The following is a 27201-nucleotide window of genomic DNA, read 5'->3' on the forward strand; positions in this document are numbered from 1 at the left end:
AGGTGCATGTAAACTTAGTACCGTAAAGCACTTGCAATTCCTATGCGTTTTTCTCTTCTCGTAGTAGCGCACATGTATGTGCATCTAATACTACTCGTGCTTCGCTCTAAGTGGCTGGATTTACAGCACTCATTGTCGATGACGACGCAGTCGCATTGGAAGACCCCCAGACCATTGGAATATATGGTTCGTGAGTGATCGGGGTCGCGTCCTCGAACGACGTCGGTAGCGGCATCGGACTGGGGTAGACCATTGTCTTCGTCTTCGTTGCTGGGTCCGCACTCGTTGGCGTGCCAGACTGTGACGACGGTGCCGCGATCTTGCCCAGACCCGAACCTTTACATGAGATTTTTGGCCCTCCTGCAGATACGATGGCACGCTCAACACAACCATCCGCCATGAAGAATGGCAGATAGAAATGGACTTGAGCCCCTCTGGTGCTTGTGGCCTCTTCCCAGTTCCAACCTGTCATTGCACCGCAGCCGCCTTCTTCTTCCTTGAGCTTCTTCCCGCCATCGGTCACCCAACCCTCGATGTTGTAAATCTCAAACTGCCAGGCTACGAGGGAATCCCAGAACGCGCAGTCCGCCGTTGGTGTTGGAGTTGGAACTGGGTCTGGAGTTGGCTCCGGAGCGGGAGGCGGCGTTGAGGTTGGATCTGGCGTATCGTCGATAGGCTGATCCCCGTCGGCTGGGTCTAGGTTGTCTGCCGGATCGGAGCAGTCCTGTCCTACGAGAGCACAATTATCCTCGTCGTCATTCCCGCATCCTAGATATAGGAAGGCGCTCGGATCCAAGAAGCTGCCTGCCGCTGCTCGGCGCGGCGTCTGAGAAAGACCGGTGCTGACATTATGACTAGTTTTAGCCGGAGGAGGAGCAGCACCGACGGGGTTCAAGTGGTAGGGGGCAGGCACAACCATTTCCTCTGGTCCCTCGTCCTCTGGCTCGTCGATTGTTTCAAGCCGTCCGTCCGATGTCGTGATGTTTGCCCCTTGTCGTGCGAGCTCCTGTACCTCGGCAGGTGTGAGCTCTGTCAGGCCACGTTTTGCCCCACGTATGCTTCTCCTCATCATCGCAGGACCCGAGTAGCCCGGATAGTTATCACATGAATACCACTTGTTGCCTCTAACACGGTTGCGGCGCACAACATTTGGGTGCGGTTGCCACGCATTGGCTTGATCATCCCAATAGGATTTTCCGGGTGCTGGATACTTGCAATAGAAGCTCGGCAACTGGTTCGTAATAGTCTTGACGGTCACACCCTTTTTGTCCACATTGATCCTCGTTGTTTTATCAAAGAGCTTATTGTCCCACCAGGGGTCGTAGGATCTCTCTCCTGCGTTCATCTGGGAAACATGGTTGACGAAAAGGAATGGGACTCCATATGGCCTCGCACAGATGTTGACCCTCTTAGCTTCGTTCTGGTTGTCCGCGTCAACATAGAAGTCGGCATCACTCGTTCCCGAGGGGCCATTAGTGAAAGAAACAGAGAAAATGAGGCCCTTGGCTTGCTCCAAGCTGTTCCTGCCCTGTTCCTTGTACCAGTCCTGGAGAAAATTGCCATGGTCGCCGTTTTCTGTTGTAGGTATAAGACGTAAGACAGACTGCTCATCCCATCTCTTGAGATTAGGACTGCGATTCGGGTTTCCGCTTCCCCAAGGGTATTCTTCGACTTGGCAGCCGAAAAGACCCCAACCCTCCCCTTTAGCATTAGGCGCTGATTTAGGGTTGGTGGGAGAGTACATCCCAGGCCCCGATTCCCACTTGGACCTGTACCACGGCTCTGTGATTTTCTCCATGGCCCCAACGCGAGCATTGGTGCCGGCGTAAGTCATGATTGGAGACTTGTTGCGACTGACAATGGCAGACTGGGCATTGGCGCAGACGTTTGGCCATCTGCTGTAGTCGCAAGTGAACACAGAATGGTAGAGACCGTTGCTTGGAGGGTTGTTGGGATAGTCAGGGTCGACACCACATGCCGCCTGTCTTCGCTCGAGGGGTGACTGACGCTTAGCTGCAGGACAGCAGGTCTGTGATTTCAAAGCATCGAGAACACTCTGGTCTAGGTCTTTGTCGAGGTTCTTCTGGCACTCAGTCATGTAGTCCGGCGCCTCGTCCGCCGCGTGGTCGCATGACACCGTGAAGGAGAGCGGATCAAAGACGGGATAGTTGCCATTGTGACATGTTCCGGTGGTTGTGATGACATCTTTCTGGCAAACCTGATTCCCTTCAGAATCATAATCAGGCTTCTTGCTTCCGCACGAAGGTCCGATGCAGTCTCCATCTTCACCACTGGTGCCCCCTCCCACGACAGTCCACTCGGGACCGCAGCCGGCGCAGATACCTCCACAACCCAGGATGCCGCATGAGCTACAACCAATAAGACAGATCTTTCCACATCCGACGCTACAGGTTGGCCCTGGCGGGCTGGTGCTTGTGAAGCTGACTTTTGTTGGCTGATTGGTAATGACGGGGTATGTCTTGCTGGCCACGGGGGTTGATGTGATGATGATGACGACAGGATCCTGGGACGTGGTTTTCGTTGCACTGACTTTGGGCGTAAAGGTCACTTTGGCCGTGGGCAGAATGGAAGGTGTGATGGTGTATGTCACTTGATCGACGCCGGAATTGGTGATGTTGATGTTGTAAACGGGGATTTCCGTCGTGGTCACTGGGGGAAAAGTAATAGTAACGACAGTTGTCGTAGTTGTATCGTCATCCCACATTTCTGTAAAGGTCTTCGTGATAGGGGGAAACTCGATCGTCGTCTTATCAGAGAGGGTGTAAGGCGGCAGAACCACCACACAAGGGGGTATGCAGGAGACGATTGGTGTGGGATCGTGCCAGACTGACGGGTTGATATAAACTGGAGGCCCTCCACCCGCGCCCCCATCACCGCTCGTGTCTCTTGAAACACAAGCTCCGGGGGGACAGTAGCCTCTGGGGCAGGCAAAGGCGCAAAGCCCATAGTCCTGAGTGCCTTCCACGGGGCTTCCCGCCACTTCGTCAACGATGGGCGGTGTCTCAACCAAGCCTCCCGTGCTGCCACAAGTACAAATGTTTCTCGGACAAAAACCAAAAGTGCATGCGTAGCTGCAGAGACCTCCGAAATTCCCAGGTCCTGTGCCGCCCGTGCAGGCGGTTGGTGAAAAAGGGGACACTGATGGCGTGGTAAGGGGCCCTGGCACTGTGTCGCAAACACCCTCTGGGCAATATCCTAGGTTGCAGTCAAAGTTGCAGAGTCCGGAAAAGTTTTCGTTGAGACCGGCTGCCGGATAACCGGTGATGCCAGAGGATTTCGGCTTGACTCTCTGCTTTCCCATACTAAGACATGATTAGTATAACTTGCTCAAAGTGAGAAGAAAACAAAAAACTTACGCGGTACAAAGGCAGGCGCCTAACGGGCAATATCCCAGCGAACAAGCATACGAACATAGACCAGAGAAATTGTCGATGGATGTGCCATTGATGCACACCAGGTCGTCCATGGATGTTGGCGTTGGATCGGCGGCAGCACCACCGGTAGCGGATCCGACCCAGGCATTCCAGTTAGCCAGGCCTCCAGCACCGCATTGAGTTGAAATAGCCGAACCAGAGCCAGAGAAACTTGAGCCGCCGCCGCGAGAGATGGTGACAACTACATCGCCGAGGTTCCCATTGAACGGGACGCTGCCGCTGTAGAGCCCAACACCATCTTCGGGGCTCTTTGACCAGGTCCCCGCCTGGGTGACACCACCGATAGTGACCGAAACACTCGCTGACGACCCGAGAACGGCGCTGTAGAATACGCGGTCTTGAGAGACCTCGGTTGGCGCAAACTCGAGTTGGAGCTGCGAGGCCGTGTTGCCTGTCGTCATACCAGAATCGCATGCTGCAGCAGGCTGCTTTCGGTGCCAGAATACTAGCTTCTCGTTGGCGATTGTAGTGGTGTTTCGAACATACATGTCGATAGCGAAAGGTAAGATCTCGCGCCACCCATCATGCGGCATGTCAGCGACGAAGTCGATTGGCGCGCGCCCAGTACGCATGGCCCCGAGGGCTTTGCTCTTGATAGGACCGATGTAGTGAGACTCTCCATAGTCGTTCCATGAAATAATCTCTACCCATTCGGGCTGCACGTAGAGCACCTGGCCCCAGCGGTCAGCCCAAAGACTGTCGCCGCGCCAAAGCCAATTCTTGTCGTACCCAGGGAGATTCGTATAGAACCATGGCGATACCGGCATCATGTAAGGTTTTCCTGACAAGTACGTGATATACGATGCATCCACAAAGGTATCCATGTCTTTGTTGCCCCATGGCCAGGCTGACCAGGCAAAGAGCCCGTCAGCCACGCCACCAGCAAGTTCCATAGCCGGCTTAGCACCTAGCGATGACCAGTCGGGAACAAAATAGCAGTTGGTCTGTGACTTGATGTTGATCCAATAAGAGGCACTGCCTGGTCCTTCGAAGGTTGATACGAACGGCTTATTGTTGTGTAAGAAATGGGCGCTGCTCCCTTTGAACTTGTTCAAAACGGACAGAACGGTCGACGCCGGCCAAGGCCCATTACCAGCATAATCGAACGAGAAGAAGAGCTTAAAACCCGCGCTGCTAGCGGCAGAGAATGCCAGATCGTACTGAGGGCCATCGCCCTGATCGTAGGCCGTGTTGAGGGCAAAAGCATCGATGTGAGCGGCTTGAGCAAGCTTTATCTCGTCTGCCCAGTCACTCAAAGTATAGTTCTGGGCGTTTGACACCTGATGAAAGATGAGAGTGAGTTGAGGTTTCTTAGAACTTGCTTAGTTACACCCAATTGCATCGTTGAACTCACCATGAAATGGGCAAAGACAGCCTTCGCCCTGGCTTGACGAAAAGCCGTCAGCACGAGAGCGAGGACGCAAAGAAAACGCATAATAGTTAAAAATCAAGATTGTGCTTCAAATGATGAGTGAGACTGATAAAGATTTTGCAGGCATAGGTGAGACTCATATCTAAACGAGTAGTAGAAGCTTCTTTATACAAGATGGCCTGTCTGCGCTGAACAAGATGCTATGCCCAAACGCTATGCTTACGATCTTTTTCACACAGCTAGCCCTTCCTGTTACGAAGGTAAGTAGACAGCCTCAAAACGTAGTGTCCTCCGAAATTATCTTTTGGAAGCAGAACATCGTGACTCAAACTGTGCTTACATGCATTTCCATCCATCGTAGCCTGTCATGATCTTTGCGGCGCATTCAAACGGCGAACAGGGGTTTTGTGCCGCTTGAGGTTAGGACGATGTTGAAGAATCGCAACAGCTTCGACCAACAAGACCAACAGGGGGTTTTGGTCAGCCTGAAATATGAACTTGGACGGATAGTCTAGCCGAAATCGCTTCCAACAAGCAACTGGCCCGTCTTGGCGTCGGCCCGGCAGAGCTTGAGGCAATTTAGCGTCACGTTGGTGTAGCAATTCACGCCGTAAACCTGCATACAAAGATTACCCGCGCGAAGAGTTTATGAGGCCATGTGATTGCAATTTGCATTGTGCATGAACTGGAAGTGGCAGGTCAGCCCTTCTAGGGTCTTAATCGCCAACCGCCAAAGTGTTGGTTGGTGCACTTCGCCAAAGCTCATGTTGGATACCATACATCACAGGGTTACATATGGCTGATGACAGTCGGGCCGTGATCCTAATTAAGTAAATCCAGTCAAAAGAACATAGCAGGCAGCAATGTCCTAATGCGACGACCAATATATGCAGGGCTCAACTATCATCGACAGCCCATGGGCAATCCTGCCAGGAACGGTGTTAGCCGCCAGCGATGGGATAGACAGGGGCTGTGTGTCATGCCACTCTCAATTGATCAATCACTCCATAATATCAGTGGTAGAGGCAGCCTGATTTCGGGCTTCTCGATACAATTCGCCCGAAGACACGGCGATAGACGCCCCGTTCATAAAGGCACCTCAACAGTAGCCTGCGCCGTTTGCGATTTTGGTCAAGCGGAACACATCACCAACTTCAGTTCGGTCAGTGACACTAATTTGTCTATGATAATGTCTCTTAGAATCAACCTCTTCGTGTTTTCCGCCTTGTTTGGCATCATCGGATCCTCCCAAGAAGGCACCAATCCCGAAATGCAGCATATTGGGAAAGTCTTGGGAAGTTTCCTTGCCAAAGGACAACTCTTTGTTGAGAATTTGCCTTTACTTTCACTCAAGATTCTCACACTCAATGAAACAACAGTCTCAATACTGGGGAATATTGCCCGACTGTTGTTATGCGCCATGGCAACTCTCTGGCTTTACCAGAAGAAGTCGAGACACGCCATTTTGGAACGATGTCTGTCCCTGGCAATTTGTTTAAGCATTCTCGGAGCCTGTTCAATACTTCAACCAAGACCGCAGACGGACTTTTTGTGGTCTGGGCGCTGCATTGCCGATTTTCTACTCTTCATTGCTGTGTGGAGTGAGCTGAACACAACTGCCGAGCCCGCCACCTTTCAATCTATCATAAGACGCTGCGATTGTCTTCTTGTTTTTTCATCGCTCTTGGGATGCAATATCTTCGATTTGATAACAGCTTCCCTAATAATCTTTCTCCTTCAAACACTCAATTTTTTCAACTCAACAGAGCTATGCCGTAAATCGGATGTACGTATTCAACTTCTGCTCTGCGATTAGATCCCTGCTTAACATGCAACCGTAGGCGACTGTGATGTCGACTCTCATGTGTAGAGCAGTTCAAAGCATTGTCCAGCCGATGGCGATTTGGATAATGGTTACTGGTATTCTCTCTCCAATTTCAGAGATCTCAGCTGGAGGCAATTACAATACGCGCTTTCTGTCTCCAAGGGCAAGGCGAGCTCTTTCCCCAATCAGCGAGAGCGTAAAAATTCCCAACTGGGGAAATTATAGTCTGCCACCTCATGCTATCATCCCCTACGTTCCTTTGTCTTTGTACCTCCCTCGAGCTGGGTTTCTGTGGCAGGACGATGAAGTTTGGCTACCAGAGCAGGGAAACTTTGGCGCAGAATGGCAGCTCAATCAAGAAGAAGCTTGGGCTGAATTCCATGACTTAGAACAAGTAGGCTCTGGATACAGTGTCGAGACACTATATCGGGCCTACTTTTCCGACCCCATCGGGAGGCGCCACCCATGGGCGTTTGAGCAAGACATCGCCGCAGATGTGTTTGAATCGAAAGAGGAGGATTACATACGTAGCCATTTATGGTCCGGTGAGATCGTTCATCTCCGAAGCCGAGTAACGCAACACTATATGGGTGTCGTGGGCGACGCAAGCTCTTATATTGACGAAGAGATGAACGTTCGATCGGAAGATGGATTCCGGCGTTTGAGAGTTGGGTAAGTCTTCGATCCGGACAATACTGGATACTGAACTAACGACATTGTATTACAGTGGCTTGAAGACGAAATCCCCAAACACAACGTGGATCATTCAGTACAACTCTGGCGTTGATAATGGGTTCCGTCTCCTAAATCCCATCCAAGACTGTTATCTGTCGTCAAGCTTTCGGCAATTCCCAAATTGGGATGGCCTTCACAGTAATGACACGGTCAGTCTGCAACTGCACGGCATCATTGAAGCTACTTGTACCCGTGGAGCTTCAAAGGATGCATCTACATTCTTCATTATTGAGGGTTAGTGCCCCTCAGCTGGAACGATCTTGAGATCTCATGAATGACATTGTTTTAGGTACATCAAAGGCCCCGACCAGGTCTTGGCGAGCTGTCTGTGGTCAGATTCCCGGAGTCCAGAGAGTCATTGACGCTTTCTCAATGGGCTTTCATGTTGCGATGGGGTTGCTTTCTCTACAGAGAACCCGAAGATTATACGGTAAAACGTTAGACATACCTCCAGCACTGCTGCGCAATGAGTTGAGCGCTGTTCCATTATTCCAGACGCTTGAGAAGGCACTCGTTGCTACATTTCTTTTTTCGCATGCTGTTCTGCTTCTCAAGAAGCGGAGATGGCCGGCACAAACAGCGGATAATGTCACGCAAGGGTCACTGAGCGGGAGAAGACAGTCTCATCTGTCAAAATTGACATCGTGTGCTATTTTCGTCTGGGGTCATTTTATGGCATACTACGTGGGCAATATTGCGCGTCCCTCCGGCGCCACATTGGTCATGATATTTTCTGTCGTTGGTCTAAGCGAGATTGTTGTCGTATTCTGAGCATCGGTTCTTTCTCGAGTTACAGACCGCTCCATTACTAGAGTAGATAATCGAAGACTGCAGCTGGTATTCTCCCATATTGAATCAATTTTAGTTAGTAAACTCTGGGGGGAACCCGTAACGAACGTCTATGGAGATTCATTGGTGGAAACCGGAATCGGCACGAGGAATTCGAACTTCAATTAGACATGCGCTGAACTCCCGTTCCCGTTGGAAACCCCTTGTCGTGCCGAACGTCCTTTCTTGGCGGCACGGGCGGCAAAGCTGTCAGACACATTGCAGGAACGATAACACCTTCCAAATCCATACTAGTCAATGTTATGTCTGCCTGGCTCAAGTGGAGTTGCTCGGTGTCAAAGTCCGAAGCCTTCACAAAGCCTGCTGGATGTGTTGGTTCCTTGCAGATCGCCTATCAATCACGATCAACAGAACAATGCCATTATCGGTAATTATGTTTACGATGCATTATCCTGCAGGTGTAATATCCAGTATATGTAAGAAGGAGATAGCGCGCTCGCGTAAACGTATTCGTTGGCTTTGCTTTTAACACGAGGCATTTCCCCCATCAAACAAGGTAATTTTTGTCTGGCATCTCTCACCTTTTACCGAGCGAGCTGCACCAGCATTAACGAACACTCGCCGTATTATTTGCTGAAAGTGGGAACGTCTCTGGCTTGTACATCAATTTCGACAGATCTTGATCAGGTTAAGGCCATGTACTCAACGCGCGAGGACATTAAGGCTGCTGTTGATGCGTATCGTGCACACATCGCTGAACGCAATCGCCGAGCCCTTGAAGTCTACGGTGCGTGAAAATCACATCATGGAAACGTTTGAAGAATAAGACTGATGCAGAGGATCTAGTGCAACTTGCCACACAGGCTGAGCTCGACCCAGAAGATTGGGGAGATGAAGCCGAAGACATGAGGGTAGACTGTTTTGGTAGCGTCCTGAGTCGGAATGATGCCCGGACCCTGATTTCAAGTCCAGAAGATATGCTCACAAAGTTTGATGAACTCGCACCGCTTTGCGACCTTGACGGTTGTGGAGGGTCTATTCCCAACAGCCATGACCGAGAGCTGTACTTCTCCCGTCTGGAGAGCGCGCTGAAGACGAAATGTCTCGAGGAAGTCCGTGATAGCATCACTGCTCCTCCAGAGCTTCGAATTCTTGCAGAGTACGTGGGCGCATTGACCGGACCCGGGATGGGGGAGACCAAATGGACGTATCAGGCCGTATTCTGGACTGGGGCGAGCTCTCAGACGGAATCTTTGATCGACGCTACGGTTAAGAGACCCCAGGACCTTTCAGTTGATGGTTGTTGGGACGTCGCTGTGGGATGGGAGTCTGGGGACGGCGTGGAGAGTTTCTTTTACATAGTCTACTGCCGAAAAACCCGGGCCGACGGAGAAGTCGAGCCGTGGGCCTGGCGATACATGGCTTATGGCCCGGACGACGACAAGACCTTTGATACGATCCCGGAGTTGCTCGAGTGGTATTGTCAGTATCGGGAAAGAGAGGTGCCTGATATTGATGACTTAAGCGTGGACGATGTACTAGAAGGGAACATGTACTAGCTGGAGTACATACTATATCCTAGGTCCAGCACCTGTAGTTCTGATTTGCTTTGTTACAGCCGTCAGCGATAGATCTTGTTCACCTGTGCAGTCTAGTACAGATTCTTTCTTCACACCATCGAAAGTCTCATCGAAAGTGGCTGATTAAAGGCCTGAAGCGTCATTTCCGAAGGAACGAATGTCATTGGGTAACCCAGCACGAAGTTGGATTTTCATCCAGATACCATCGTCATAACCATCGTATTCGGGTCTACGAAGCAATCGACGACCTACTCTACTTCTCAGTCGCGGATGTCCCAAGGCTCTGTAAGAAATTGGTCTACTTGAAATCTCGATGATGTACCAGGTTGTTCGAGGTGTGAACGATGGAAGGGGGACATCTGCATGGCGTAAGGAAATGTGATGTAAGGGGTTCAAGGAATAGTCTGTAGATCATGTCACTCTGGAGAAATGACCGTTGATAATGTGGGGAACTCCGTTTCCGTGTTGTCTCTTTTGGGAAACTGTCATATTTTTGGCCACAGTATCACAAGCAGCTGGTGCGCAGCTTCCCTCGGCAAGAGGCTCATTAGTCACTACAGGGGGTTAGAACTCAGTGATGTGTCGCGAACTAATGGCGTGAGCTTCTTCTTCAGCCTTACAACTTCGTCATCAAATCAATTCATGAGAAGTGACCATTGTGAAAAAGGTCTCGATGGACACTTGTAACAAGAATTATGGTATCATGTGTTGCAAAAGCCTGTCTTAAGATTTGTGAGGCAACAACTCTCACATCAGGAAATTGACCATGCCAGCCTGTACGCATACAGACGGAGATACACGTAGCGAGAGTCTCTATAACCCTGTGAGGCAATCTCTTGACTTGATTGAATCTTCAAACTTGGAAAAAACCTTTGGATTACTCTCTCAACAAATGTCTCTAGGTCTTCAGGCGAAACTGAAAGCATCGTCATTCGAACAGATATTGGGTGCAACTTGAATCACTTTGATACAGTGGCGACAACATCGACCAAAATCCAACTAGAAAATCCGCAAAAGATAAATCTGAAAATCGGCTACGGATGCCGTTCAAAACCAAGATTATCGAAAAAGTGTGGCATCACGACACATCGGGTAGTAGCATCTTCACACGCTCGGTCGTTCGTGGTGGATGGTCAAGAATTCCAGACGATCATGGCAGAATTTCTGACACCAGCAAACTCGCGGCCCAAATTCTCCCAGCTCACTACAGCTATCACATCATGCACATTTCCAGAAAGTCCTTGGACATTCGTTCGGCAACTTCTGCCGTAAAGGGGTGAGAGGTGGGCACACTTGTCAATGGGAGGTCTCCCGGAAAGACGTGCATCCTTTAAAAGCTTAACGGTGGATGCTTTTTCTGCTGAACTGACGTTGAAATACGGCAGCAGTTTACCTTTGTAATGCGGATAATGCAGGACCACCCTAGGCCAAGATCTGCAAGATGTGCACTAGACCAGCACACCAATGCTGCCCAGCAGGTCTGCACGTCCTTTCGGCTCCGTTCTACGATACGGGTACGAAAACGTCGGAGAAATGATTCGACCACGTTGAACGACGGGAGGAGCAAGAGGACAAGGGGGGCTTGAGTATTGTAGAGTTTGGCAGACAGCCCAATCCCGGCCTCGCCTGGCGAGGAAGCGTGGGTATCGTTGGGAAACGCACCGTTATATGCTATGCCGCTTGTCGCAAGCTTAGGCAACATGATATGCATAGCGGAACGTTGCCGATAACTTTCCACGAGAGCCAACCGATTCATTAGATGTTAATGCGACCGCCCCGGCGCGGGCATGACGTTAGTTTCTCATCGAATGCCCGTTGCGGTAAGACCCTCGTCGCGGAGCGACAAGCCACAACCCTGAAACTCCCAGACAACTCAGCGCCGTTGGGCCACCACCTTGCCTGCGCGCAGGTAATATGCAACATGTTCTACTGCTTGGGAATCTTCACGAGCCGTTGGCCGTTGCAGCGATTATTATGCTTGTGGATAGTATCCCTTGGACGACTGCGGTTATCGCACCGTTGAGGCTTTCAAGATTCATCCCAGCGTTTCATCCCAAAGATGCTTGTCTATCGGGACGTTTTATGACGTACTGACAGGTTCCGCAATCGAAAAAGTTTCTCGATGCCCGTGGAGAGCATATTAAGGGTGAGGTAGGGCCCGAGTCAGAACTATGGAGGTGGAAAATGAGGTTTGAGAGAATCATAAAAGTTCTTTGACACCCTGCATCGAAGCCCATTTTAAATGTCACGTTAAACGCCACAACTTTACTATTAACTACTACTGTAATTGAAAAGTCAACAAACGAATTACCATAATGCTCGGCATCGGAGGCCGGCTATCTGCCATCGTTCCCATTATTGCTTCGGCTGTCGCTGTCGCACTTTCTATTGTGCTGCTTGCAGCTGGGACAAACACAAGTAATGGAGGCAACAACTACTGGTTGTCAGTAAGTCGCGACTGTTTCGCAAATGCTGAAGAAAGAAACAGTTTACTAATTTGACATCGTAGCTAAACACATCGAAAATCGGTCAAGACATTGTTCAAATCAAGGCAGCCAACAACACCAACGGCGGAAATGGAGGCGGCAGCATTATCCCGGGCATCCCCGCACCCAACGATCCGACCGGCATCACGGAGGGCCTCGGGAGTGTTCTGGGAGGTTTGCTTGGTAACTTGACGAACGCAGTTGGTGATGGTGTTTCGGATATCCAGGGCCAGCTTGTGGGAAACTTGACGCAGCTGTTGGGCGTCAAGGACAACTACCGGCTCTACCTGACAAAGATGTGCGAAGCGACCTACGCCAATGACAACGACCCGAACAGCAAAGTCACTTTTGACAAATGCGAAAGCTACGATAACACAGGAGCTGGTATGCTTTCTCTAGTTTACCAATAGTCTGCTCATGCCAGGAAGATTTTGTACTAACGCAAAAGTCACTAGGCCTGCGAAACATCACCAACTCAATCCCCTCCTCCTTCGTCGTCGGCACCGCGAACGTCTCCGTCCCCCTCGTGGCCGCCATGGCAGGCACACTAGACCAAGTTGTCGACCTCGCCAGCGGCGGCGCAAAAGCAATGACGGCCCTCCTCGCCATCGGCACAATCTCCACCGGCATCGTCCTCCTCGCCACGCTGCCCATCCTCATCGTCGGCTTCATGCGCGTCCTCGTCCTCGTCTCCCTCGTCTTCTCCATGCTCGGCGCTTTCGTCCTCCCGTCCTTCGCCATCGTCACGACCTCGCTCATTTACGGCGGCAAGAGCATGCTCAACAAGTCCATGGCTGCGTTTGGCATGCAGATTCAGACGGGCGGGCCGTTTGTGGCCATGGCGTGGGTTGCGGCTGTTGCATCGATGGCGGCGGCGTCGTATTGGTTCATGGTTTGGTTCGTGAGCTTTAGACGTACTGCGTTTAGCAGGCGTAAGCGTACGGAGAACGAAATTGGTAACTGGCGTGGTATTTTCCGCGAGGTGAAGGGGGATATGCGCACCTGGGAGGGAGGAGAGAAATAATTGAGGGGGTGTCGACCGGTTTTGCCGCCTGGAGATGTGGCATCAGGCATGCTGTAATTTTCTTTCCAGGACACATGGTTGAACAGTACATACTGAAAAGGGGGAGGTTATGTTGATGTATTAGTAATGATGGATTGCTCCTAGTCTTTGTTGAATTCACTCGATACCACTGCGAACATTTTCCTCTTTATTGCGCAAGTGGTCCTGTCCCCGAAAAGCTGATGCGCAGCCATCGTCACCATGGTGGATAATGACTACGTCTACGTAATCTCTTAGTGGACGAGCACATCTCGAGGTCATCTAGAGAGGAGATTATATCTCTATCGCCATCCGGCGTTCATGTGAGGAACAAATTATGCTTTATCGCTCGTGAGCTTAACGATGACGTTGGAGCCCTTGTGTTCCTGGTGTTTTTCTTTACAATGACAATACTCCATGCTTTCCGCCTTCTTCCTGCAAGATCCTCATCCATATCAAAAATTACCAGCAGGTGAGCCGTCAGTAAGTACGACCAGTGCCATATTCGGTCCTGTTATGATCCTTGGCCCCAACCTTATGCTTGCTTATTGCGAGTCCCCATATGTAGTCATTTCTTCTTTGAAATAGAAGAACGCGTGGTCGCGGTAGTCTCCTTTCTCGGACGTCCTCGTCCTCTCTTGGGAGTGTTCTCTTGCGATGGGCCAGGTCCCGAGTCTCCCTTCCTAGGTCGCCCTCGTCCTGGTCCTCGTTTACTTTGGCCTTTAGTGACCGTCTTCGCTGGGGCAGAGTTTGGCACCTCTTTTTTCGGACGGCCCCTGCCTTGCTTGGGCATTGCTTTCGTCTCTCCCCCGGCCGGTAGCCGTTTTGGTGCAGAGCGCTTCTTCGTTGGCACAGGCTCTGGCCCAGTAGGCTGACCAGCACTGGAGGCTTTCCGGCCTCTGGGTCTCTTGCTTGGTGCAGCTGCTGTGGGCGCCGATTCGGCTGGGCGTTTCGTGCCAGCTAGTCTGGCACTACGCCGGGGTGCTGGAGAAGACTGGATGTTACCGTTGGCAATGCGCGTCTCGTTTTTCAGCTGGCGCGGACGGCCACGTCTTGCTTGCTGTGGTGTATGGCTCACGGCGCGTTCCTGCGGATCGAGTGGTTTCTGTTCCGATGCATCTACAGAGAGCGGTGTTTTATCGGTTGCGGATTCAGGCGCCTCTTTCCTGGAACCAAGAACCCCGGCGGTGGCTGATCGCGCGATGGGCATAGGATCGGAATGGTGATCGTGACTGTGACCTTCCGGCATCTGTCCGGGGAACGCAGGCGTATCTTCCATGCCCTTTGATATAACCCAATAGGTCTCCGGCTGCTCTTCCCATGGGAGTTCGTTGGTCTCTAGTTCGTCGAGCTCCGAAGGCGTGAAATCCATGACCGTAGCGTCCAGCGAATCAAGGTCATCCATGCTTTGTATAGGCGTCAAGTCTTCGGGCTCTGGGGAGTGAGATTCATCTTTCCATGTCCAGGAGGTGACACCTTCTTCGTCGTACTCATCTCTCCAATCCCCACGAACTTTCCACCTCTCGATGACCTGCCCGATGCTTGAAGTCTGAGGCAACTTATGTTGGTCCTTGAAGGAGATACGACTTAGTCGTTGCTTCTCTTCGGTGACCTCAAGCTCAAACATGAACCAAGGCCTGGATGTGAAATATGACTCGGCCTGAGAAGCCGTGGCGTCTTGTGCGAGCGCAGGCTGGGGCACAATACGCACATACTCGCCACGACGCAACTTCTTTCGTAGGAGCAATTTGCGTTTGATGAGGCCCTCTTCCCACTTGTGGTCATGGGACACAGAGCCTTCGCCATCCTCTTCATCCCATTTCCACCGCCATTCATAAAAGTTGTCGTTTGGCTTAACATTGCGTCCGGCAAACCCCCAAGCGGGATTCCAGATGCACAGTCTTCCCCATCGCTTCTTCATGTTGTGGCGCGCAACGATTCCTATCCGGCGGATACCCTTGGGCTTATGGAAGACTGAGCCACGGCAATTCTCAATGATCCTTTTTTCCTCACGCTTTGATTCTAAGAGGTAGAGCTGGCCCGGGCTGATTTGAGGACCCAATGCCAAAGCAATCCGCTTGATTTCGTCCTCATCGAACGGTCGCTCGATAATTGTGTTGGGATCTTCTGGCGGAGCATCGTCTTCGTCGTATTCTGATGAGCTGTCTGAATCATACTGCGGAGGTTCATCGCTCTCGAAGCGCTTGAGATAATGGGTGTGCAAAGCATCGTTGGCGGCAATTGCCTCAAGGAGAGGGTTCGCGCGCTCCTGCAGAGCCCTGCTCAATGCGACTTGGTCCAGGTAACGCGGCATAACTTGAATGTCGACCTATTCTCAGGATAGAGAGATGAATGTTGCAGGCATGGAGTGGATGCGAGCTAGAGGATGGCAGGGTCCATAGTGTGAATAGTTGAGACGGATGCGCGAGAGCTTGAGCTTGGGGAATTGGGGAAGCTCAACTTCGATTATCTAAGCAGACGTTGGGATCCACACTTTAGTGCCTAAGGCCCACTAACCTAACCGTTGCGAGGACGGGTACATACCCGACGGAAATAGAGCCGGACCATCCGCGCGCTTAGCTGGCCCCGTTTTCATCCATGTCATCAGCCAATCCATACCGCCATCACCAACTTCAAAGCGAGCCGCCGGGCTCGGCCACGCTCCCGGCCACCTGCCGCGGTGTTGGTGCTACCTTTGCACGATGTTGGTTGTAGATTCTAAGAAAAGAAGCAAAAAGGCCTGTTGCATAGAGAAATGTTTTGCCATTTCAACCGAACGGAAAGCCGATTGCGCATGCTGAAGTTCTGTCTACTTAAGACAACCAGGGTAAGCGTACTATTCTTTCCACTCTCCGCATATTTGATCAGCCGGTGTCATCCTCTTTATTCAATTTTTACACCATATTATATCTTCACTGCAGATTTAGATATTTTCATCTTCGCCAATCTCCTCTTTACCACTCTACTTCATTGGTTAGCAACTCGCTATTAAAAAGGTTTAGCTTGCCGGTACTCTCTCGTAAGTTCTCATCCGCCAGTAACCCAAGCTTGATCAAAAAGTTCGAGAAATAACGACCAGTTAGAGAACCTGCCGAGATGGCTTCCCCAAATGCGAGGACTCTCTTCCATCTAGTGCCTAGAAACTCTGTTGCCAAAGATGCGCTGTCCCTGCCTGAGAATCGCCGCTTCGTCTCCACTAGCGCTCTCCAAGAACCCGGCGTGGAGGTCGGATTTCATGTCGCGTCTACAGGGGGCTTCGTGATCGCCAGGCTCGGCCGGAAAGGAGATCTGGTGCTCAATCGAAATACGAGTTCAGAGCCCATGTGCAGAGAACACGTCGCGTTTGAATTCCAAGACACCACCAAGCTCATACATTTGGTCGTTAGGTCGAAAAAGCAAGAGTCCACCGTCGCTGTTGGGCTTCTTGTCGATTCCAGACTCCGACCTCAACGTGGCACACTCTTGGAGAGTGACGATGTCAATAAAGTAGTTGACGGAGAGGTCGTTATGCTCTACGGGCAAAACTACAACATCCAGATTTCATCGTACCGATTCGACCTAGTCTGGACAGTCTCTTCCTCGCGCGATCCACCACATGTCAACAACGAACGCCTCAAGGAACTCGCTTGGGCTTGCTTCCGACAATCAATGTCCATGTTGAAGGGCTTGGGATCTCGCGACTTGCCTACTGGCTTCGAGCGATCAGAGCAGGTTTCACACAGGATCACCAGGCCACGAACAGCGAAGCAGGCACTTTTTCGAGAAAACAAGGCACTTCGTCAATTTGTGGGAAGAGGCACCTTCGGCACCGTGTACAGGAGCGTTGATGCAGAGACCTCTGCTCCGCTTGCCATAAAGGTGGTCCATCTAGGCAATTACCCCAAAGACAAGGAAGACGGGGCTCGGGCTCTTTTCCACCGAGAGCTCAAAACTATGCAGAGTCTCAATCACGTACGTCTGTCTTTCTTTGAACTTTTCTATTCATGAAAAGGGGGCAATACCGCGCGTAGCCGCATGCCTCCATCTCCTGCCCGGTGGATTCGCTAACAAGGTCTCACGCAAAGGTGAATATCATCGAGATTCTGGGCTACGACAAAGTCGATACTCTCGAGCCTGAGATGATTATGCCCTATCGATCTGGCTCGTTAAGCACCTTCGTCGGCCTCAAGATGCCGGAAGCACAATACGAACAAGCATGTCGGGACATTTTAGAGCAAATGCTCTGTGCTCTGGATTACCTTGTCAACTTTGGTGTGGTACACCGTGACCTGAAGCCAGAAAACATCCTGTACGATCCCGGCATCTCACCAGGTAGCTACATTTTCCAATTGGCCGACTTTGGGCTCGCAAATCACCAAAAGCTCGCGAAAACAATGTGCGGCACCGTCGCGTACCAAGCTCCCGAGCTCTGGCCAGAGCTTTCGGCACTTTCGGAATCGGCCTACAAACAGAGCCACAAGATGGACGTTTGGTCACTCTACGCAGCTTTTGTCGCAATGTCGAGCAAGATGAAGGCTTTCCCGCCCCGTGCTAAGAATAGCATTAGCGTTCATGAGCTTTACAGGAATTCTAAGAAACTGCTCATCGACTCTGTCAAGATTCACAAACAGCTCGCGCCCATGGCTGAGCTCGAACCGGACCGCCGCGCATCGGCTGCGTGGATGCTGAACAGCCTGTTCGGAGGCCGAGGCTTGACGACGCGCCCAGGGAAGATTGAGCCATACTATCCGCCGGGCACTTCTCCTCCCCGCCCTGTGCGCGTTCAGACAGCACCTCGCCGCCAGTGGTCAAGTAACATGGACATCGACGAACCGCAGAACATGGCAACCCCCAAGCTAGCACTCCCGCAAGGTGGTAGAGCGGACGTTGACATTCCAATCATTGTACACACTCGTGCGGTCCTTGATCGGCGAGATGCGCAACTGGTTCAACAGAAAATTCGCAAACAAGGTGGAGGTGTTGTCAAACGTCGGGCCAAGCCTCGACACCCTGTTGCTATTCGATGAGATTCCTCTAATTCTTTCAGTCTTCGAGTGTTTCTGAAGGAGGATTATTTGAGATCCATCACGTTTTGATTATCCGGCCAAGTTATCATTTGGAGGAAGAGTTCTTTACGGGCACCTCGATCAGAAAGTAGTTCACGATTGTACATTAGGAGTACTGTACTGGCTTTGAACATTGAAATCTGTGGCGCAGACTACATGCATCAGAGGTATCAGGAAATCGAGCCAGGCGCGTGTTTCGATAATTCAAGTAACGACAGTTCTGAAGATAAAAGACAGGCGCGGCCCTCTCTGACATATCAAACTAAGCACAGTCTTGGGCCATTACATCCAGCCACAGTAGCCAACAGCTGAGTGACACAGAGTCTCAATCCAGACGGCAGAATTTTGATCAAACTAGCACCCAGAAACGTAGTTGATGGTAGTTAAACACCCGTCGCCCCAGTGCTTGGAACCACAGACTCTGCAGCCGTTGGCGCGGATATCCTGGTAATCATACCACATCTGGTTGCCGGTACGAGCACAACCGGACTTGCCCTGGATAAAGACTCCACACCCATAACCGCCAAAGATATTGGAACAAGCTCCCGTCTTGGGTCTTCCACTCCTAGTCGTAGAAAATGATTAGTCTCTTAGTATACAAGCAAAGCCGGTTGAATGGTAGAGTGAAGCTGTGAAGATGAGAAGGGTTGAGGAATTACCCCGGAGCGCCATAATTGACGTCGTTGTTACGGATGAGCTTGTTGTTCACCGCGTCGTCGCAGGCGGCGACTTTGAGAGAGGAACAGAGGGAGCTTCCCTTGCAGTCGTACGAGTCGCGCTTGTCTAAGACGCCTCTTGGAACAGGAGACATGTCCATGGCGAGGTCATGCTCATGAGAGTGCTCGCCGGGGATCGCCACGGCAGAGCAGCTGGCTACAAGGGCTGACAGGAAGAAGAGACTGAAGCGCATTTTGGGCTTTGAACGTTGTTTGAATTTTGGTACTGAAATCTCTAGTAAAGAGGGAGAGAATAAACAACCTCTATGCAGAACACAGAGGGCATTTATAGATTTGTTCCCAATTCTCTATGCTCTAACCTAGGTCCGCGAAACTACGCACCATTTAGGTCATATGCTAGACTGGCTTCCCCCGCTTCAGAGGCACAGCAACCGCCTAGTTGCCAGAACGGACAGGATATGAGGCGTTGCAACCTTCTCAAGGCATCCATCTGCACAGGTGGAAAAGAAGCACATCGATCCCAATGACGAACTTTTGTTCCAGCAACCCACCGGCTGTCGGCAAATCCTCCAAATCCAGTCCATCAGCACTTGGGTCGCTTTTGGCCCCCGATGACACCTCGGTTAGCACGAGCTGCGATATGAGAGCCATTCGATGCCCAGGTATGGCGACCCTTCTGCAAGAAGCTCGGCACAACACGACAATCCCTTGAGAGCCTGATTTAGTGACCCTGTCGACATGAGGTAATAAGTAGTGCACCAGACGAGGTGAATAAGCATTATGTAGACTGGATGCGCCCATCAGAGTAAAAAGCATCTAGTTGATCGGGCGATTATGCAAAGAGAAGTGGGTGGTCACCATGCAGGTCGGTTGCAGCCGATTGGATCGGCTCAGGTTGAAAAATGCTTAGCAGAAAACCAAACTCGGGCCGCTCCCGTGGCGGATGAGGGCACGATTACCATTTCATGTCTTGATAGGCTATCTACGTCGAGCTGCTTAGTTCCAGAGCCTCTCCATCAACCTGCGGGCTTGAACAGCTTGCTGCCTGATACCCCGCTCAGCTCAAGACCGTGGAGGTACAATGCAGAGAAATCGCCGCGGCAATCTGTGTAGGACTGTTGCCGCTCGAAGTGAGGCCCCGCGGGCCGAGGCTTCACTCCCTTTGTTAAGGGGGATCAGTACATCAGTTCCTTCCGGTGTCAAAACATTTCTTGTGCAGTAGCTCAAAAGCCCCAAACGGAATACAGCCACCTTCTTCGTGTGTTCTGAGTCATCTTAGACTAGGAGACTAGCGATTTCGGTATGAGGCTGCATCCTGATTTCCAATGCTCTTTCAAAGAGGGAATTGCATTATATCCTGTTGATTGGCAAAGAGTGAGGAAAAAACGTCAGTCAGAACTTTAGAGAATGCAGCGTTTGCATTGAGAGTGACGAACTACCCCTCTTTTGTCATAAAAGGTAGTTGCCGTATAAGCGGTAGACGACAGGTTGATTCAACCTTAGCTCAGGCCCACACATTCTCGGTCTACTGTGCCTTCGGGACTAGTGAGTTCCTTGGAACAGCGTGGTCAAGGCAACCTGCAGACATAATAAGCCGGAAAGGCAGAACCATCAACAAGTAAGCGAGGAAGTACAACTTTGTCAAAAGAGAGGCTAGAGCGATACGAGCCCGCCACAATGTAACCTTCCTGTTGTTTCTTAGTACAATGGCAGATCTGAGGTGAACTGTGCATTTGAACGTGAGGCAAGTATGTTGTCATCCTTACATAGTATGCCAGCATTATTGCTATGATCGGGGACAGCCAACACAGAGCAATATAATAACTGATTAGTAGCTACCCAATCTCATTTCGGGAGGCTAGTACGCTTCTTGTCTAAGTACTAGGATGATATGGAGAGTAGTGCTAATTTATCCGCATGATTCACCGAGCCGATCTTATGCAGCACAATAAACCCTTCCGACCGTGTTGGTCCCCGTCGGCCTGCAGTCACTGTTGCCTTGAGGATTCTTCGACAGAACGGTGACGTCGCGGACGTTGACATAGATCGGGGTCTCGAAAGATTCGTTACACTGCGAAGGTATTTCAGCACGCTATACTGCGCATAAACCGACTTAAGCACACTCACGCAATAGGTGTGAAGGCCATTCGCTTCACAGCCTCCGTCACCGGCGGTTCCACCATTACAGTTCAGCAAAAATGCATTTGCAGTTGCGGCAAAGAGAAGAGTAATGAGTCTCATTGTGGGTAAATTACAAAAAACGTGAAATTGGTCGATGGAATCTGGTGGATGAGTAAACGTGAATGAGCAGCGGGATTTGATCAAGCTTCGATACCAGAGCGTGGTCATGATTTGTACTTTTCGGACTAACAGCTGTGCGGATACATTTCACTGCTTCAATACGATACGCTCGGACTCTCGGCAGTTTGTGAGAATTTTAGGACTCGTCAGAAACCTTACTCAATGAAATATACCCAATGAAGAATACTATGGATGCTACACGAAGGCATATTATATTATATTGATGCAAGTGGCTCCTAAACTCTCTTGGCTATATAGGAGACAGAACAGCTACGACTAAACGATCCTAAAAACTCAACACGCTTGTGCGAAAAGTGCTACAGGTCAGGACGCTCAAAGCCATATTGGATAAATTTCCAATGAATCGTACGCGGAAGGTCAAGGGGAAATTGACTTACTCAAATAAGAGAAGTGCAAGTGGCATGGCATGGCTAATGAAGAGCTTTACGCCAAGCGGGTTATGTTATCGTGACCTGATATCAGGAGCGATTATGACATCGAGCTTGCGCCTTTCATTGCGGAGATTCAGCCAGAAGATCTGCTTCAGGGAAAGCAATCTCCCCGTTCTAGCGAAGGTCGAGAGAAGTTACGACTTTTGAACTGTATCCGTGGTATCCGTAGTTCATTTGCATTACCCACGTGCTTAATTATCCCGGCCAGCTCCGCGGAACACGAATGCGAGCTTTGATCCGCTTTCCCCAGTTATATTTGTGGGCAATCTGAAGATGCCATGAAGTTGAACGCTTATAATTACAACATCGTAAACTCAGTTTGAGGTTGCCCATTTAGGCGATTTTAACTCTTTGCTCATGTTTTTCTTTCCGCGCCAAGGCCGCTACCCAGTTGGTCTGACACAGCCACTAAAAACATGTTGCTACGCTCAAAAATCCCTCGACTACAGACAGACTCAGAAATCGCTGGGATTCAGTTCGTCTTTCTGATGTGTTCAGTGTTTGCCCAATGGAAGAACTTTGACAAATGCTCTGGCCTTCCAGAACAGACAAGAGCCTCGGAGGGTTCCCCCTTGGGAGGTGGCAGTGAGCAAGATTGTCAGCTGGCGATGTGAACTGGATCATGTGCCCGGAACAGGGCGAGCTGTGTCGAAGGATGCACTTCTTAGTTGATTGGTCAAGCTGGACAGTCTGCCATTGGTCGGCGATTCCGGACGTCGTCGATCTCCCGACAAAGCTGACAATCATCGTCTCCCGACTCCGACCATTGGCTGTCCTGATCAGGCAACACTGAATCGACTAGATTCTGCCTTGAAGTTCGCCACATTCCTTCTGTTAGGCGTTGGGCTGACTGGCGCTGTCACGATGGAGGTTGCTCAACTCTAGGCCCTAAGGCCTGAATTGGATCAGAGCGTGCACATTTATCTTTGCTTCACAACCTCCCTTGCCTTCATCTCAAATCATACCAGAACTCTAGCTAACTTTACAGTGACGTTACTGGTTCAATTTTGATTCACCATGTTTGACGGCACAAAAGGCTGTTCTTCCATTAACTACGCGGGCTCGCTCGTGACGGTCTGTAGTACCGACAGCTACCAATCCATCTGCTTAGATGATAACAACGGGAACGTCAAATGCAACATGACGCTTGGCAGCACATTCTCCATAGACGGAGATCTGCCTCATTTCTTCTTATCCTACGGTACTATTGCATGGATCAGTAACGTCATCGGGTGCTACATCTGGTTCTGCATTATGTCCGGCAATGCGCCCATTAATCCAACCCACAAGATCAAGCACAAAACGCTCGTCTGCTTGGGAGGCTTCGCATACGCTATATACTTGGTGGCAGTTGCCGCCGTCAAAGTCCCTAAGATGAGAGACCGAAACCTCAAGCTCATTGCCATCGGACACGTTGTTGCTACAGTCATCATCCAAGGGGCTATTCTTTGTATGATGAAGAGCAATGCCATGGATGTTACAGAGGAGACGAAGACCAAGAGCGAAGATCAACCCATCAAAGAGAAACCCGACACGACTGTACCGACCGACGCAATGGACAGTGTTAACCCCCGTCCCTCTGCAGAGTCCACGCGGTCGAGCACCTCAACTACTACAGCGGTATCAACGTCAGAAAAGCCCGGGTTCCTGAAAAGCTTTACCAGAAAGATCCCAGGAGTACAGACAGCTGAAGAAGTTTCCGCAACTGAGATCACTGGTGCAGGAACTCCAAAGAAAGAGGAGACAGTAGCAGAAGGACTTGCGAGTATGTTGATGGGCCTGGCATTCTTGTCTCCCGGCCACTTGATGATGTTGTGGGGCACAATACGCCTTGCGAAATGCATCTTCGTAGACCGAGAGAACCATGACACGAGACAACAGCGCGAAACCAGAGACAGCCTCATTCTTTTTGGTATTGTCTACGGGTTGGTTCTCGTCATCAACATTGCCTGCATCCTCAACATATTTTCTCAGGGTGCCGCGAAGTCTCAGGACGAAGAGAGCGTCAATAACGAGGAAAGGGAGAAAAGGCGCGCCGCAGAAGCAAAGAAAGTGAGAGAAACAGCGTTGTTCGCTGTAGGAATACTGGCTGGGCTTGTAACCGATTGGTGTCGATATTTTGTGCTTGCTGCGGCGGCGAAGGATACACACGGGCTTATGCATCTTGGGGATGTTTCAAATCTCAGCCTAGCGACTTTGATTCTGTCGAAGTTGTTCGTACTGGCCTGTTAGACAGGCTTTTCGAAGGCTAGGTGAACTGGTTATTGTTGACTCATAGTCTGATGCAGGCCCTAAACAGCGTAATCATCGATAGAATAGAAGAGAATTCTGAGCGACATTGGAGAATGTCTTGACTATGGTCATCGGCTGTTACCTTGGATAATGTGTTTCGCCTGATCGAGGCTGGCTGGCCCTTTTCAGAGTCGTGTTCGTATGCCGAGATGCAGGGCGGTGCAGAGCAAAATATTCCCCTCTTTTGCGACGATGCCCGCTTGGCTGCATAGCTGCCTGTTCGTTGGAATGATGATGGCGTGACAAGCACTGGTCACAGGCATTGAATGACAGGCAGACAGCCAGCCTTGCCACTTGACTAGGGTGTAAGGCGAACCAACACATCATAAGTCGAAAAAGCCGAAATGGCTCTAGCGTTCTCACCTCTGGTACTTACCTTATAAAAGCAACGAACAACTTCTTCAACATCGAAAAGACCTGATACATTGCTTGACTTTTCCCATCTGACGCTTACCTACCAAGATCCCTCTCCAACCTTCAGCATCGCAAAATTCACAACAGTCAACGCAACTGCAGATATGTCAAACTTAAGCAAGTTCGAGCGAAACCCACAGTATTATTATCCACCCTACGGCTATGGCGTTCATTGATACGGCAAGAACAACCCCGTCGTCTAAACCCACGATTTCATGTTGCCATTGAACCTCTGTCATCATGTTGCACCGACTCACTCTTCATCAAAGGCATCATCCTCCTCGATCTGCAATAGGTGAGCTAACACCCAGTCCTGGTCATTTGCGTAGGGATCCTTGTAGTTCCCAGCTCGGCCGTTGACGGAGGTCGGGTAAATGTACGCACACGATGCGCGCCCATCCGCCTCAAACAAAGCAAGATTATTTCGAATGATACCGTTGGCCGCCTTCAAGGCCGCCGCTACCTCGCCTAGGGTGTCGTTCTTCAAGCCCTTACCGTAGTGATGCAGTGCGATGCCGTTCAGCGTACTCCAGTAGTGGGGAAATGTATCTCCCCACATACGATCCTTTCCGAACCAGTAGCCGTCCCAGTGGCGGATCGCGACGTCGTGGAGGCGATAGTCGGGCTGTTTGCCCGCAAAGAGTAGAAGGGTATCAAGATGTAGCTTGCCAGCTTCCAGCCACTTGTCATTGCCTGTATAGCGCCAGAGTTCAAGGAGCATCACAGCGGCGGGGGCGACAATGGACTGTTCAAAGTTGACCTCGAACGACGGATAATCCAGTCCTCGTTTCGCAATATTCTCTCCATGGGTGAGAAATAACTCCTTGGCTCTCTCTAGCCATTCTTCGTTTCCGTGCTTTTCGAGTGCGCGCAGGCTTTCTAGAATGGGGAGGCCAATAGCGTACAACGCGCCGCCGCCTTCAGCGTAAAAGTTCTCCAGGGTGAGCATAAAGCGCTCAAGTGGTGTCTTCTCCGCTACTGCGCCGGTCAAATTAAGGTCGAGAGCAGCAACTGTGATGTGAAACTGGAGAACCCAGGGCCAGTTATAAAAGCGCTTTTTGCTGCCATCCATTCCGATCGGCCTATCGCGGACATATCCATTTTCCTCCTGTAGCTTGGTCGACACATAAGTGTAGTACTTCTCTAGAGACTGTCGCAACTCAGCGTTGTCGGGGTTCTTCTTTAGCCAGCGTGCGATGAGGATCCCCATCCCCACACGTTCGCGGCCGGGATTCCGGTCTGTGGATGTATCCCATGTCGCGATGGCGTTGGCTTGGTTATCGAAGACGCGATAGGCTCCCTCTGCTGGAGTTTCGGGCGTGAGGTCTTGCTGATTCTCGATGATGAATTTAACGCGGCTGGAAATCAAGTCGTGGTATTTTGGGACGACATTGAGGAAGATTGTGGAATTGTAGCCCTTCTCCGTGGTGACTACAAGATTCATCCGGCCTGGACGCCCGGCGGTGAAGTTGTAGTAGCAGGTATTGCCATCGCATTGCACTGCTTGGCCATTGACTTTCGTGTTGGCATTGATAAAGGCACCGGAGAGAGAGATGGAACCCGTCTCTCTGGTGATAGAGGTGTAGTTGTCTGTCTCGACCCGCACGAACTCCTCGGAGTGCGCGGCGCTCTTTTTGAAGAAATCGTCCCAATCGCTATGCCAGAACCACCTCCACGCGACTGTGCTCGACGCACCTGGCTCCAGAGTTGGAAGGGAAGGGTGAAGTAGGAACACGCCTCGCGTGTTGGACAGCGTAACTGGGTCGCGGGCCTCGATACTGTAACCCACCAACGCGCCTTGCGTCAAGACAAATCCAAGATTCCGATATTTACCGCCCATTTGGTTCAGCTTAACCCAGCAAGAGGCACCCCCAAACGCCCATACATGAGCATGCGAGCGCGCCTCGACGCAATCGCTCGTATTTGTGTAATGGTCATTGAAAGGAGTGTAGATGGCTAAAGACGTTGTTCCTCGGCTGTCCAGTTTGAGAGGTGTGGCGCCTTTGTTTGTGAAAGTGTAGGATTCAGTGAAGGATTGATTCGCGTGGTTGATGCTTCGGCTGACGGAAAGTTCCAAGGGCCCGGCGTTGTAGACTGCGTTGATGGCGTTGTCGTGCTTCGTGATTTGGGGGGAATTCCAGAAGTTACGGTGGAGGGAGTCCTGGCCCAGGTCTGCATAGCCTAGACCCCAACGACTGCCGGCTGGAAGCCAGGGGGCGTTAGAGCCGGTACTAACCCAGTTCATGACATGTTCGAAGTGCGGATCAGTGATTTCGTCGATTGCGCCGGTGTTGTCGTTGATGCTTATACGGAAATCTTGGCTTGTCAGGTTGATGGCTGCGGCGATGCCGCCGAGAAGAATGAAGATGGCCGCCTTGATCATCTTTGGTCAAGAGTTCCCGCAGTGCAGTCCGGGAAGATTTATTTATAATTTCTACGTGCCTTGTAGCTTCTGCACTCTTATGTGCTGTCCCGAAAAGGCCTTCGCATTTCATTTGACCGAGGTGTTCAGTGGTTGCTGTTCATCTGGGGGTGGCGACATGTCAGCAGAACTGGAATAGGACACTCCTGCATGCAGATAAGGCGAATAAGTCCATTGATCATTCGAGATGATTATGAAAACGGGGGATTGAAGTGAGCGACTGACAAGGACCGGAGCTATCCGAGCTTGTCAGCGGGAGTAACCCAACGTATCGCGATCCCGAGATCTACAATAGCACTACTTGGCGGGGCAAG

The 27201-nt window shown here is 50.9% G+C and overlaps 10 protein-coding genes across 10 annotated transcripts; 5 read left to right on the forward strand and 5 right to left on the reverse strand.

Annotated features, from left to right (window-relative positions):
- Nucleotides 1–106: 106 nt before the first annotated feature.
- On the reverse strand, nucleotides 107–4890 carry CTAM01_08127 (uncharacterized protein; the record flags this gene model as incomplete). Its single annotated transcript, XM_060524148.1, has 3 exons — nucleotides 107–3323; nucleotides 3378–4735; nucleotides 4810–4890. 3 exons carry the CDS (start codon nucleotides 4888–4890, stop codon nucleotides 107–109), a joined length of 4656 nt encoding a protein of 1551 aa, XP_060381314.1.
- Nucleotides 4891–6737: 1847 nt separating this feature from the next.
- CTAM01_08128 (uncharacterized protein) lies at nucleotides 6738–7626 on the forward strand (the record flags this gene model as incomplete). Its single annotated transcript, XM_060524149.1, has 2 exons — nucleotides 6738–7324; nucleotides 7380–7626. The coding sequence occupies 2 exons, from the start codon at nucleotides 6738–6740 to the stop codon at nucleotides 7624–7626; spliced, it is 834 nt and encodes a 277-aa protein (XP_060381315.1).
- Nucleotides 7627–8872: 1246 nt separating this feature from the next.
- Nucleotides 8873–9735, forward strand: CTAM01_08129 (uncharacterized protein; the record flags this gene model as incomplete). The annotated part of the gene is made up of 2 exons (XM_060524150.1): nucleotides 8873–8963; nucleotides 9023–9735. 2 exons carry the CDS (start codon nucleotides 8873–8875, stop codon nucleotides 9733–9735), a joined length of 804 nt encoding a protein of 267 aa, XP_060381316.1.
- A 2336-nt stretch (nucleotides 9736–12071) lies between these two features.
- CTAM01_08130 (uncharacterized protein) lies at nucleotides 12072–13266 on the forward strand (the record flags this gene model as incomplete). Its single annotated transcript, XM_060524151.1, has 3 exons — nucleotides 12072–12203; nucleotides 12266–12626; nucleotides 12698–13266. 3 exons carry the CDS (start codon nucleotides 12072–12074, stop codon nucleotides 13264–13266), a joined length of 1062 nt encoding a protein of 353 aa, XP_060381317.1.
- Nucleotides 13267–13852: 586 nt separating this feature from the next.
- On the reverse strand, nucleotides 13853–15598 carry CTAM01_08131 (uncharacterized protein; the record flags this gene model as incomplete). Its single annotated transcript, XM_060524152.1, has 1 exon — nucleotides 13853–15598. The coding sequence occupies one exon, from the start codon at nucleotides 15596–15598 to the stop codon at nucleotides 13853–13855; it is 1746 nt and encodes a 581-aa protein (XP_060381318.1).
- A 782-nt stretch (nucleotides 15599–16380) lies between these two features.
- On the forward strand, nucleotides 16381–18290 carry CTAM01_08132 (mitogen activated protein kinase kinase kinase 3; the record flags this gene model as incomplete). Its single annotated transcript, XM_060524153.1, has 2 exons — nucleotides 16381–17235; nucleotides 17349–18290. 2 exons carry the CDS (start codon nucleotides 16381–16383, stop codon nucleotides 18288–18290), a joined length of 1797 nt encoding a protein of 598 aa, XP_060381319.1.
- Nucleotides 18291–18683: 393 nt separating this feature from the next.
- CTAM01_08133 (uncharacterized protein) lies at nucleotides 18684–19239 on the reverse strand (the record flags this gene model as incomplete). The annotated part of the gene is made up of 2 exons (XM_060524154.1): nucleotides 18684–18894; nucleotides 18989–19239. 2 exons carry the CDS (start codon nucleotides 19237–19239, stop codon nucleotides 18684–18686), a joined length of 462 nt encoding a protein of 153 aa, XP_060381320.1.
- Nucleotides 19240–20942: 1703 nt separating this feature from the next.
- Nucleotides 20943–21247, reverse strand: CTAM01_08134 (uncharacterized protein; the record flags this gene model as incomplete). The annotated part of the gene is made up of 2 exons (XM_060524155.1): nucleotides 20943–21077; nucleotides 21134–21247. 2 exons carry the CDS (start codon nucleotides 21245–21247, stop codon nucleotides 20943–20945), a joined length of 249 nt encoding a protein of 82 aa, XP_060381321.1.
- Nucleotides 21248–22776: 1529 nt separating this feature from the next.
- Nucleotides 22777–23991, forward strand: CTAM01_08135 (uncharacterized protein; the record flags this gene model as incomplete). The annotated part of the gene is made up of 1 exon (XM_060524156.1): nucleotides 22777–23991. The coding sequence occupies one exon, from the start codon at nucleotides 22777–22779 to the stop codon at nucleotides 23989–23991; it is 1215 nt and encodes a 404-aa protein (XP_060381322.1).
- A 727-nt stretch (nucleotides 23992–24718) lies between these two features.
- Nucleotides 24719–26848, reverse strand: CTAM01_08136 (six-hairpin glycosidase; the record flags this gene model as incomplete). The annotated part of the gene is made up of 1 exon (XM_060524157.1): nucleotides 24719–26848. The coding sequence occupies one exon, from the start codon at nucleotides 26846–26848 to the stop codon at nucleotides 24719–24721; it is 2130 nt and encodes a 709-aa protein (XP_060381323.1).
- Between the last annotated feature and the right edge of the window lie 353 nt (nucleotides 26849–27201).

The sequence above is a fragment of the Colletotrichum tamarilloi genome (assembly GCF_030869305.1).
Source record: "Colletotrichum tamarilloi strain Tom-12 chromosome Unknown Scaffold_27.1, whole genome shotgun sequence".
Classification (NCBI taxonomy): domain Eukaryota; kingdom Fungi; phylum Ascomycota; class Sordariomycetes; order Glomerellales; family Glomerellaceae; genus Colletotrichum; species Colletotrichum tamarilloi.